General features: G+C 42.1%; 1 protein-coding gene across 1 annotated transcript in view; it reads left to right on the top strand.

Annotated features, from left to right (window-relative positions):
- Armc2 (armadillo repeat containing 2) overlaps positions 1 to 13780 on the top strand; it is a 109076-nt gene that overhangs the window by 19462 nt on the left and 75834 nt on the right. The window contains exon 5 of the mRNA XM_076859872.2: positions 5455 to 5662. Within this exon, the coding sequence (XP_076715987.2) occupies positions 5455 to 5662 (208 nt within the window). The remainder of the gene's footprint in view (positions 1 to 5454; positions 5663 to 13780) is intronic.

Here is a 13780-nt window from a genome sequence, read left to right as displayed (position 1 = left end):
CTTCGTGCTTATTAGACATATAAGCATTTTCTCTTTTTTAGTTGCCAACATATAAAAAGTAGAAGATTCTCATAGAAGAATCCAGATTCATGAGCTCTTATGAAAAATCAAGATCTGGAGAAACTGGGTCCCCATTCCAATGGAGAATGATTGGAGCTGAGTAGTACCCATCCTGTAGCCTAGAATATGGCCTGCAGTTCACATGTGCCCCAGTCTGCTTCACGTATTTGCCTGTGTGATCCCTGACATAGAAGAAGAGGTAGAATCAAGGAGAAAGGAAAAACAAAGGGAGGTGCAGGCGCACGCATCACACCATGGCGCTATGACCAAGCGAACCATCAGGCAGCTTCTTTACCTCAGTGTCCCAGTTTGACATCTCACTCAGTCTGATATTTATTGGGCCTCTACTAAGTGCCAGTACCATCCTAGGCCCTGAAAGTCCCACCGCCAGGAAGCCTTCAGTCTAGGGAGAGGAGAGGGATGGTAACCAGAGAACAAATAGGGCAGTTGAAGAAGATAAAGGAGATGACTACATAGGGAGCATTGTGGCAGGGGTGATAGTTTGCTGTAGCTGAGGGGACTCTGTAAGATCTGTTAGAGGAGGTGACATCTGAGTTGACCTGTGAATGATAGGAGGAAGCAGCCATGGAAACATCTGTGGTTAAAGTGCCCAGGTTGAACCAAGTACCAAGGCCCTGGTGGGCACCATCTCTGGTGGAAGTTGCAATGGCTAGCATGGCAGGAGGCAGCTAGACAAGAAAAGGTGAAAGGAACTGGGACCAGAGGGCTACACAAGGCCTTGGGACATGGACAACAGACTGGGCTTTTTTCTTTATTCCAGTGAAAAGCCAGGGCAGGGATTGAGTGAGGCAGAGACAACACAATTTCTGCTTCTAGTTCAGTAGTGGTTCTCAGCTGTAGCTGTAGTCACCTGGGGAGATTTCCCAATGTTCTAGCACTGGAGTCCCATCCAGACCATTTAGATCAGAGAGAACTGGTAGTACTTGACAAGATGAGATGGGACAAGCTCTGGGGCCCCTGGTCACTTCTGGTGAGCAAAATGTTTTTTTGGTTCTGAGCGTAAATGTTGCTATGAGGCATGAACTCCCAGTTGCTCACTTTTGAAACCCCTGCTGCTTGCTGACCTGTTCACCTTGATGTGAAGATGACTTCGGGATGCAAAGCGTGCCTGGTGCACTGTCCTCATCCTTAGGGCCCAGCCCTTGTTTGTGTGACCACAGCACCTTCATTTCCCAGCAGGACGCCGCACCTCCCAGATGCTCTGAAGCCAGTCTTTGTTACAGTTCTTCTATCCACCCTGTTGGCAGTGGATTGCATCCCTGCGGCCTGTGTCAGCACTCAGGAAATAATGGCAGTAAAAAGTCACGGTCATTTTAAAAGCACACATCAATTAAAAAAAAAAAAAAAAGATACTCGGGCTCTCCTGCCTCAGAGTGCCTGTCATTTGTATCAGAGCTGCCTAAGTTTTATTTTGGAGGCTCTCTATTGTTTAGAAAAGTTAGGCTTTGTTGGGTAACAGGCCAGAGAGCCAACTGTGCCTGGAGATAGAGGGTGAGGCCTTTCCCTGGTGTGAAGTCATTTGTAGCTGACACAACCTGGCAGTCAGGGCTGGGGTGTGGTGGCAGGTTTGGAGTTCCTAATTTAAGAAAATGAAAGGGAACGAGGTGTAGGTAGGCATCCCCATAGGGCCAGCAGTTTAATTGCTTTGTGTTCAGAGAGGGTTTTAGGCAGGACCTGATGCTGTGGCTAATGCCTCCCCAGTTACTCAGGCCAGAGACTTCATGCAGACACCACCTTCCTACCAGCGCCGGTCCCTCTTTCCTTCATGAAACCTTCATGACTTCCTAAAGACTGCTCAGTCCGTGCTCCTTTTCTGCCACTGCCCTGCCAACTTCATCACTTCTTGCCCCCTCCCTGTCTTTCCCCCTTATCTGCCCTCAGTCCACCAGGGTTCTGCAGTTAGATGCAGGAGGGTGGACACAATGACCCTTAGCCTTTGGAACTGCCAGCAGAGCCTGGGGAAGCCAAGCTCCCAACAGGATGTGACTGTGAGCAGCAGCAGCCTTATCCTTTTATCCCCATGACCCACGGAAAATGATGGCATTCTATGTCTTCCATAAAGCACAGAGGTCAGGAAGCAAAGGAATCTGATGGCATCATCCCCAGGCTGAAATCTATTCAGAGCTCCCCTGTGCCTCTAGGAGGATTGGCCAAACTTGAGTTCCAGGAATTCCAGGGAACACTTCTAGAAAAACGTTTATAGCTTTTCCTTGGAAAAGGAGCCTAGTATTCAAGTAAGTCAGGAAAGTGCTACCTAATCCTTGCCTGTCGGATGGACTGGGAAAAGCCATCTAGCAAAGACATCTGTTTGATTTTAATTCAACCCAAACCTGCCTGACTTTGAAATCTCTCTCTTGGGAACACAGCTTGGAAAATGCCAGCCTTCCACAGAAGTGAGCAAACTTTTTCTGTCAAGGGCTGGAGAGTAAATATCTTCAACCCTGTTGTCCATGTGGTCTCTGCACAACCTATTCAGTTCTGCCATTAGAGTGTGGAAGCAGCCATGGCATGAATTATAACCACTGAAATTTGAACTTCATATAATTTTCACCTATCATAAAGTATTCTTCCTTTGATCCCCACCCCCCATACTCCACTTAGCCATTCAAAATTATAAAGACCATTCTTGGTTCATAGGTTATACAAGAACCAGAGGCACACCAGGTTTGGTGGAATTGTAATTTGGTCTAGGGGATAAAGTCCCAGCTCCTTTGTATGCACAGCTCTGTTGTGATCTGGCCCCAACCTAATGTTCTAGGCCCTTCTCTCACCTCTCCTTGTGCCCTTTAGAAGTCACTGCACCAGAAACACCCACTCTCTTACATTTCCCACATCTGTCCTGCTATTTCAAGCCTTGGGCAGGACCCACTCTTTAATTTTTTTTGGCTCAGTACAAAATGAAAATGGGAGACTCTTTTTTATAAAATAAAGAATTTCAAGATGGCAACAGCAGAGCATTAAGCCAGGGTACCCCTACTCCCCGCTTGTATGGGTTGTACATACATGAAACTGCCTTTGACTCCAATCTTTTGCTTCTTTTTCTTATGTTTGCCTCTTCCTCATCTTTCCAGATACTTCTAAAGCTTCACCACCTCTAGAATCTTGCCCTGAACAATTTCCCACCCCTCAAATCCTCTCCATTCTCTGTGCCTCCTCATTACCTGGCTGGTGCCACACTGTACTACATTGATCTCCTTACAAATCTGCCTCTCTGTCTCCTCTACTATATTGAGCAACTCCAATAAGAAAAGCAGTTTTCTCCATTTGTAGCCCAAGAACCTAACAGGTTGTGGTGTGTAGCAGGTATGCAAGAAACGTCTGTGAAGGGAGCTTTGCCTTCATGGTGATGCTGCAGGTGACTTTTTGTTTGTTTGTTTGTTTAAGCTTGTCCATGGTCTGTTAGAGAATTAGAACAATGTGAGACAGTATTAGCCAGGGAGACACCGAGTATCCTTACACATGCTCAGTTTGATGGTGGACCTTCACCAGGAGTCAGTGTGAGCCCCACTGCAGCTGTCTACTACACATTATACTAACAACTGACAAGCTCACCCTGGTGGACTGTGAAGATAGAGGGTGCAGCTTCTCTACTTGCAAGAACAGTTGGGCACACCCCCCCCCACACACACACCCTTCTAGAAGCTATGGGATACCTGAGACTTCTCCATCACCACAGGTTCACTTGTGCATGGAACCCTAGCACATAGTAGTATTAATAAACAGCTATGGAGTGAATGAAAGAAGGAAAGAAATGCTAAAACATAACAATAGGCTGAAAATTCCTTGCAATCTAAAACAGAATGTGTGCTTTATAATTTACTAGTAAAGTTATTTAAAGTGGCATGGTGCTCAGAAGAGAGGTTAGAATGGCCAATTTCTCAGGTTCCTTTCAAGCTTTTCAAGTTCTGAGTTTTGAAATCAGGGAGCTTGGTCAGAGTGGTAGAATAGGTGGTTTTCTTATGATTAATTTTTATTGGTTTACTGGTTACTAATTAGGTGCAGAAGAGGAACCTTGAGTTACTTTGGAAAAACTTGTAAAACACTATTTTTTTCTATGCAAAGCTCATTTCATCGCCACCTTCCTCTGTGCCGTGGGAGACTTGCTTTTTCTTCTTCTTTGACAAATGTTTTCTCACAGGCTCAAGTCTACTAGCAGCATAGACAATAAGCAATCCCTAGAGTCAGTTTGCTGATAGGAAGTGTGTCTGAAGTCTAAGCACCTGCATCCATAAACACAATATGTGTTTCGCTTCAGAGTCAGGACGCCTTCTTGCACCGCTCATTCCTCTCTCAAGCCCTGTGGACATGTGGCTGCCTCCCCTTTTTGTGGCATGACAGTGCTCTGCTGGGCCTCCATTCCTGGGCCCTGCCCAGGCCCCACCCTCTGCTGGCTCCCTCCTCCTCTGCCCTCACACTCCATTCCCAGAGAGGATCCTGCTTTCAGGCATCCACACTGGCTGGTCCCCTGTCGAAACACTGTGCCTCCTCCTCTGATGGCCCTGAGGGTCTTGCTGTCCCCACTCTACCAGACCCTCTAACAAAAGTGCTCTCTGCTTCTACCACACCCCCACTTCCCTTTACCTTTCTTCACTTTTCTACTTTAGCTTTTTTTTTTTTTTTGCAAGGGTCGAGGGTGTTTACTTATCTTATTGTGGTGTATTGCTTATTGTCTGTTTATACCTACTAGGATGTAAGCCTTGTGAGGTCAGGGATCTCGTTTTTGTCACTGATGCACCCAAGTGTCTAAAGCCGTGCTTGATAGCAGGGAAGTACTCAATAAATATTTTGTAAATGAAAAAATACTAGCCAAATTCAGGAAGAAGAGTTATTTTTATGGCAAAGAAGTACATCAATGGATTAGGTAGTTCATAAATCTAAACTGTAGTGTTTACCTTCAGGTAGACCCTAAGCCAACACAGTTAAAATCCTATTCATTTTTACTTGCAGAATTGATGTCAAACCTAAAATCATGGTGAAGTCTTATGTATGTTCAGAAAGGCTTTGACCATAAAAGTCTAGTCTTGGTCAAATAATGTATAACTTTAAAATTCTATAAATTCTTCAACTGAAAAACAGTGTTGAGCTAGGTGCCATGGTACACGGTAATCCCAGCAGCTTACAATGCTGAGGCAGGAGGATCAAAGTTAGCCTCAGCAATGGCAAGGTACTAAGCAACTCAGTGAGACCCAGTCTCTAAATAAAATACAAAAATAGGGCTGGAGATGCGACTCAGTTGTTGAGTGCCCCTGAGTTCAATCCTTGGTACCAAAAAACAAACAAACTAACAAATGACAATAAAAAACCCCCAATGTTGAAAGGTAGTGACTCCTGGAAAAGGGATTGCTTAACAAAACATTTCCTTGGTTATTGCAGCAAAGAAGACCGTGGTATCCAAAGAAATGGTCATGATGGGGAACTCTATGGTGGAAATAAATGGGACTTATTTAAGAGACTCAAACACCATTGGCCATTTGAAGAGCCACCCTTTTCAACTAACTTATGTTGGAGGCTTCAGAGAAATCAAACAGCAAGAAGGGTTCAAAGGAACAACATCCTTACCATCTCGTCTCGGAAGTGGAGGGTCAGTATTCTTTTTTAATTTAATTTTCAGATCAAGATAACTAAATACCAATTTGTTCTCTATCTTATATAGATGATTAATTTGATCTTTTCCTTTTATTATAAACACATTGTAAGTTAATGCATGCGTAGGAGAGATTTCTTCTCAAGCCCGAATGGAACTGATTGCAGATCATTCCCTTTTTAATCCTCAGGAGTTCTTTTATTCATCAGTGCCATGAATCTACTTCCATGGGTTTTCAGAATAAGGTTTGGTTGGACCGTTCCAGCCAGCCCCTGAGTGACAGCTGGCATTCTCTTTGTGAATGATCTGGGATTTTTGACTGGCCTAGAATGCCCTGTTACTTCCCTTTGGATTAGTCTGCTGTTTTTAACGCCACAGACATGAACACTTATTTTATTCTCCAGTAGAAACTTGGACTAAATATTTAGTGGTTAAAGCAGGAGAGTCCTGTGAAACCTGTGCTATCCCTCTGTTAGCCCCTCATAATCGAATGATTAGAAGTTTTCATTTCATACCACATTCCTAGATAGAGCATCCATGAGAAATGCTTTCCCTATCATATTTAGGACTTATGGAGAAACTGGTTTTCTCTGTATAGACCGTGTATTTTTACCCTGGTGTGTTACTAAAAAAGGCTGAATTGTTGGAGGCTGGAGAGGGAGAACAGGCTGTTTCCCAGTCCCAGGCAGAGTGATGCTAAGATAGGCAGAAGGTCTTGGGCTGGGCAGGGTCACTCAGTTAAAGATATTTTCTTCTAGGACTTTCCATTGGGTCATCATGGACAATTGCCCAGTGCAAATTTGCTTAACAAGATAAAATTCCACGGGCCATTTTAAGACCAAGCGTATGTTGCTCTCACTTTAGATTTTGAGTCTGACTTTGGCTCACACACTTGTAAGACTAAAAACTGTTCCCCACAGTGGCTGCTTGTCAGCTTGTTAGTTGAGCTGAGCTGACCTTGTCTGCTAACACAGCCTAAAGAGTGTCACACACACGGGATTTGTATTAGGCAACCTAGTAGTCCTCGTGATGTCGCTCTGCATTCAGAACATTTTTTTAAATTAAGGGAAAAATGAAATGTCTCCTTAAGTGGAAGAGAACAACTTCAAATTGGGACTCTGGGAGTTGGAGCACAAAACATCAAACTGGCCATTGCAGACCAATCTTTTCCAGTTGGTGAATAAGAATAGGCTGTGGACCTCAGTGCTTCAACATAAAAGGCAGTGGGAGAACTTGTGTTCCTTTCAGTACTGAAGTAAAAAGGAAACGTTTATCTGGCTGCATCCATCCTTACAGTAATGAAAGCTGACGAGAAAAACCAGACAAGAGCCGTCTGATTTGTTTATTTGTTTTTGCAAACCTTCAGATGTTGCAGAACAGTCTGCAAGCCAGAGTTCATATGTCTTCCTCAGTCTGGGACAGCAAGGGCATTTTCAGTTACATATTTTATCCCACAAACAGCAAAGGACAAATCCATTAGGAACTGGAAGCACTTCTTCCTGACTGTCCAAAATTATGAGGCGTTGGCAGCAACGCTAATTGTTTTCCTTTTTTTTTGTTTTGTGAGGACAGCCCTTGTGTCGGATAATGAGTGTGTCTGGCTTTGCAGTACACCCTGGCAAGTTCAACTTCCAATAACATTTCTACTCTATGAATCTTTACCTCCTTTCATCCTGGGGTGGAATTTTGTTGAAGTGGTGCCAACAAAAAAAAAAAAGTTTATACAGTAGAATTAAAACAAACCAGAAAATGGAAACTCTTAGCAATTCTCTCATTAATTACATTTATGAATCAGTCTGGGACACTTGATAATTGTTTCTTGTAAACATTTAAGTGAATAATTCCAAGAAATGATCTTCGCTATGCAACGGAGTATTCCCAGTTTTGATGTGCAAACCCTACCCTCAATTAACATTTTTTCATCTTGAAACCATAAAGTGGGAAATGAAGAGTCGTCTCAGTGAGCTGGGCTGGCAGAAAGGAGGGAAGGGAATGGAGATTACAGTGGGTTAAAAGGACTGTGAATAGCTAGATGGTGCAGAGGGGACAGAGCAAGTGAGGACATGCTTGCTCCCAGCATGGGGTCCTTCTGGGCTTGTTTGTCCTTTGTGTTGAGTGGTTTTCTCACTCAGGAGAGGGCGGAACAGTTTATTTCAGTGAAACTACACTGATCTGTACACCCTTAATTTACAATACGGATAATTTAGACACGGGATGGCCTGGATTCTGACTTCATGCTCATTATGATGAAAAATGGATTTGCTAAAGCCAGGTATTGCTGGAAACAAGATATTGGAGGTGATGTAACTTTCCAAAAGAGAAGACACTCAAACACTTATGGAACTGTCATCCTCAATCTATGCACCAGTTAATGACAATTTCCTTGTAACCATTTAGGGATTCATTTAAGGCATGGAAGGCCTGCTCCACAGCGATACTCCATTACCTCTTACTTTGTATTTCCATATGAATTACAAATAATAAAGCTGCCATTAAGAAAAAGTATATGTGTACATCTCCATCCTCCGTCCATCCATTTCTCTGTCCATCCTGTGGTCTGATCTGATGAGCTCCTTTATATATCTGCTTAAGTACCTCTTCAGGCTTTCTGTATAAATGCTGTTCAAACTGTTATGATTTGGAAATGTGATCCATTGGAAGAGCCCAAAGGCAGTCAGTTGTTGTGGAGAGTTTGGAAGTCTTCTCTAGGAGCCAGGATCTCTGAAGTTAGGTTTGGTTCCCTCTCAACCTCTTGATATAACTGAATGGTTTAGTGTCAGTTTCCTAACACTTCTAGGGCTCAATTTTTAGTCTATTAAATGAAAATAATTGCTCCTCCACTCCCATTCCCTCCTAGCCCTCACTGTAGATTGAGGAATGATTGATAGGACTTGAAAGTCTTCTTTAAAACTACCAAATGCCCTTAGTATTGTTGGAATAAAGAATAAAGTGGGCTTCAGGTTAATATGGTAAAGCAAAAGCATTCTGCAGAAACCCAATGAAAGTAGCAAAGAGTGAAAAACAGAGAAACAAATGTCAGCAAAACAGAAAAAAAAAAAGGTATAAAACTATAAAATAGGGAGCAAACTTTACATTGCAGTACAGGCTTGAAATTTTTGTCTTCCCTGGCAAGCTTCCCTCTGGGAGCAAGCCCTCTGACAGTATACAGTAAATCCTGCTCTGTCCGCGTTTGGATGAGGACGGACACGGCCTTCCCTAACTCCCTTCCCAGGGGTAGCTGTGTCACTCAGGGCTGGCTATCAGAGTGCTGCAGCTTCTCCCAGCTATGACAGTTGGTTCAGAGATGGGCACACGATCCAAGCCAGACCCACTGTATTCCTCCCTGGGCTTTTATCCTCCCTGATCTCTCCTGTTCTCCAGCGGTTATTGTGAATATTAAATGAATCAATACACATAAATCACTCAGAGGCCTTAGAGGAAAGTGGTCTTTCTCCAGATTCACAAACTTGTAAAGATGATATGGCCTTGAAGCCAACACTGTCATTTTCACTGCCTTTTGGGGAGAGACTCTGAGAGGGAAATGGAATGTAAACAAGCAGAACCAAAGAATGGAGATATAGTGATCAAGCTCAAGGATGATATATTTAAATTCCTAGATCCAGCTGTTCTTGAAGCCACCACATCCACATTATAGACTGCTCTGTTTGTTTTGTGTTTCATTTTTTGGACAGAGACAGTGTGTGGCAAATCTTAATTAGATTTTTGTACTTAGAACATTGCAACCAAAAAATCTAGCTGATCGTCCACATTCTATGAAATCTAGATGGACACAGGGGTAATTTGAGAGTAAAGATGACTTCCTTAGACCTTGAGCAAAAACCAGGTTTCTCTTGTAAGGATGTGGGCAGGCCGCAGGAAGAGAGAGAGCACCCCCCCAGGGATGCCATTCAAGATAGAGATCATGAAGTGCCTGGGGCAGAGTGACATGCTCTCCTCAGTGTCTGTGAGCTGGGGGGTTTGTGTGTGTTTGGGGGAAGAGGTTTGGATTAGAACTGAAGGAGCCTGTCATGTAAGGGGGCTTTTCTGTGAGTCACGTCAGTCTGTTCCACACACACGGAGGAGGGACACACAGTGCCAAGTCAACCAAAAGAATAGAGCTGGTGATTGGATATTCAAGAAAACAAAGTACTGAGTACCCTAGTTTGGTGGATCCTATTTGGCTTCAACAAATAAAGACAGATTATATTAGGATAAGAACCAGCCTTGGACAAGAACTCAGATATGTAAAGGACATCATGAGAGACTGGAGAAAACACATCACAAAAGGTAATATCCTCCCCAAACATGGAAAGTGTTGAGAGTTTCCCATTATCTCACAGAAATTATAGATAAGCAACCATTCTCTTTTTTAAAAAAGAAAGAAGAGCTCTTCTTTGGGTTACAAGATATCGATTACATGCCCACATGAGGAGATTTATGTGTATTAATTCATTTAATATTCACAATGACCTTTGGAGAATGAAGAACAAATCAACAAAAATTAAGACAAAACACAACTTTCTAGAATACAGACTTAAAAATCTGAAGCTCAAATGGATACCTGGTGTCCCAACAAAATTTGGTATTGAATGATTCACAGAAAGGCATTTCCAACAATACTCAACCCTAAAAAGCACTACCCAGTATATAGTACATACTCAGTTGTTAATTGGGTAAGAGTATGGAAGAAGGTATCCTATGGTTCTGTGAACAAGCAAGCCACATGAAAGAATAAAAAGGCAAGCTGGTCTTTGGCTTTATTAGAGCATCACCCAGTGCCAGAAGATAGTGGAGAAATGTCTAAGAAATGTCTAAGAGTTAACCCAACAATTGCGTCACAAGCCAAGTTGTCCTTCAGGAAAAAGACAGCTGTCTAGTGTGACACTTTCAAATATGAATGAACTTGGGAAATATACTACTCATGCACTTTCTAGAAAAATCTTAGAAACAAAATGATGAGTCAGAATTCAAAACTCGAAATGAAGAAGCTATGGTGAAAGCATTTGTGGTGAGTATTCAGTTTATTTCCATATTTAGACCGAACAACTCCGAAAATGATGGAGCCGAAACCTTGATGGCGTAGTGGTAATATAATTAGCCAGAACCAGTGCTGAAGAGGAAGTGTGAATGCTAATCCCTTCACTTTCATAATATGGAATGGATTGTTAAAGTAATTATAGCCTGGAATTGAAAGATAGTTTTTAAATGATGATTTTAGCATCCTAATTCTTTCATTATTTTTTTCTTAACTTTAGAGAGATCTTTTAGAAACTAATATCTCTTGTGAAGACCCATTCATCTGAAGCTCTTCAGTTCCTTCAATCTCATCTCAATTTCTGTTTCTTTGTTAAATTCAAACAAACTTTATACTTAATACCTTTTCATTAAATAACAGGTATGGTCTGATTTCATCTATATGTATCCATTCACCTACCCTCCCTCCCACCCTTCTTTCAATCTGTCTTTTTAACTGGATATATGCAAAAGTATGTTTGAAATGATGTTTATTGCATATTAATAATGTTTATTTCTGGGTGATGGGATCCAGGATGACTTTTTAAAATCTTTGTACTTTCTTATATTGCCTGGCCTTTAAAAAATAATAAATATGTCATTTTTCTCATAAACAATGAAGTCATGATTCCTTTAAGAAATTAATGGTGACGTAGGTGCAAAACATTCCATTTGGGAAAGACAGGCATTGGCTAGAGTGATTTTTGTAGCCCACTTTACTGGACAGTTTCCATTCAAGTCTTTCTGATGAGCAAAGCCCTGTGCTGGGGGGTAGGGAGATACAGGAATGGATTCCATCCCCAGGGAGCTTACAGTGTATCAGTCCTTGCTACATATGTGTGTGTGGTCCCTAGACCAGTAGCATCAGCATCCTCTGGGCACTTGCTGGAAATGCAGAACGTCAGGCCCCAGATCTGCTGAATTAGAATCTGCATTTTTATGAGATCTCCAGGTGATCTGAATGTACACAAGAGGTTTGGAAGTACTGAGTCACTGTTAGAGTGATTAGCTCTAATGCTACAGGAATGAAAAGAGATCTGGAAGAAAATGTTTGGGGAGTTTAGAGGTCTGAGACCAAATTCTGAGGGTATTGCCTCTCAAAGGAATGATTTTTATCAGGAGCAGAATAAACTAGAGATGGGAATTGACATGGTGGTGGCAGGAGGCAACCTGAGGCGATAGCCATAGAATTGAACAGAGGGAACTTACAGATATATGATTGATGGCCTCTTATGCCACTCCCAGGCACATGAGTCCAATTTAAAATAAGGATAACCACTGAGAGGTTTTCAGCAGGACAGCTGCAATGTGAAGGACAACTAGGGAGCCAGGAGCCTGGGCAGGGAGACCATTGGTGGCAGAGGGTCATGTGTGGGGAGCACATGCTCGGCCACTGAGGTTGGAAAGCTGAGATGGAAGTTGCTAAAGCCTCAGTCTCCACAGTGACTATTCCCTGTACTGAAGTCCTCATGGCTCCTCTTTTCACACGGGATGCCCGGAAAATATGGAGCCTTAAATGTTCAAGGAAGCATAAAACTGTGCCTTTACTCTAAGTAAGGGAATTTACAGTTAACTAAGTTAGCATGGTTAGCTATATTTAATCAAGCAATATTTAATCAAGTTTATATAAATAACCTTGAGTGATAGCTAGTAATGATTATTGAAAAAGGCACTAGCATGTATGTATGTTTTATCTTAGGCCATAGGCCAATGCTATGGGTACCTTGGAGGCCTTTCTTAAATTTTGTGAATATTCCTTTAAAATCACATTTTTTGACATTGTGTTTGTGTTGAAGTAGAATTCTGCTTTTAAGGTTAGTTATTAAGAAAGAGTGCTAATCTTGTCTGGAAAATGTATCTGGCTCTTTGAGCCATGAAGACATGATGAAGGAATGACCACCCCCTGGTGGTAACATTTCCAAATTGCAGTCAAAAGTATCAAGAGACTATAAAGCAAAGGTCAGCAAACTAAGTCCCTGGGCTAGATCCAACCCATTACTTGCTTTTGTAAATCAAGTAGCTTGGGAGTTGAGTAATTATAACAGAGATTATGTGGCTACAAAGCCTTATATATTCACTACCTGCTGCTGCCTCTGACCCGCGTGGGCAGCTAAACTTAAGGTCTCTTGTGTGAATTTCCAGGGACACCAAATAAAACACAGACACACACTTTACCTTTAAACAAACTTTAAACTTTACCTTCTCCACTCTTGGCCTCAGGCTCCCCAAATGGGAGAGCAAGAGAAAGTCACGAGAAGCAGGTGAGAGAGAGCTAGCATGTTCAGAAGTGAGCTTTTATCAGAGGGACCCTGTTTCTTAGAGAGTCATCCAAAAAAGGTCAGAAGGGTCAGGGTTACAAAGGACAGGTGAGTGTAATTCAACCCCAGAGGCTATAGGGCCACACACATACATCTGAAGACACGTCCTTAAACTTCTGGGACTGGGGCAATGTCTAGTTCACTACAAGAAGTAGTGATGGTCAAAGCCTCTCTGCTCCAGGATGGAAGATATAAATCATTCAGAGTGGCTCCCCACAACTGCCTTGAGTCTACAAAACTTAAGCCAATTCTAAAAATGCAGTGTCTTGGGGCTGGGGTTTGTGGCTTAGTGGTAGAGTGCTTGCCTAGCATGTGTGAGGCACAGGGTTCCATCCTCAGCACCACTTATAAACAAAGAAATAAATAAAGGTCCATCAATAACTAATAAAAACATTTTAAAAATGCAGTGTCTTTTCTTAGGGCAAAGAAAAATTCATCTCAAAATTTGCTAAATTTTATCATAAGCATTCTTTAAACTTTCCTTTACTTTTAAAAATATTTTTTCTTAATTCTAAATCTTTCTTTTTATCTACACCTTTTTTTTTTTTTTTTTTTTTTAATGTACTGGGGATCTAACCCAAGGGCACTTTACCAGTAAGCTATATCCCCAGCCCTTTTTTATTTTGAGACAGGGTATCACTAAGTTGCTGAGAGTCTTCCTAAGTTGCTAAGGTTGGCCTCAAACTTGTGTCTTTTTTTTTTTTGGCCTCAAACTTGTGATCCTCCTGTCTCAGGCTCCCAAGTCACTTATCTGCTTTTTATTATTTGTTATATTTTTAGTTAT

Source organism: Callospermophilus lateralis, chromosome 6 (genome assembly GCF_048772815.1).
Source record: "Callospermophilus lateralis isolate mCalLat2 chromosome 6, mCalLat2.hap1, whole genome shotgun sequence".
Taxonomy (NCBI): Eukaryota; Metazoa; Chordata; class Mammalia; order Rodentia; family Sciuridae; genus Callospermophilus; species Callospermophilus lateralis.
Note: the sequence above shows the minus strand (reverse complement) of the source record. Positions and strands in the feature narration are given on the sequence as shown.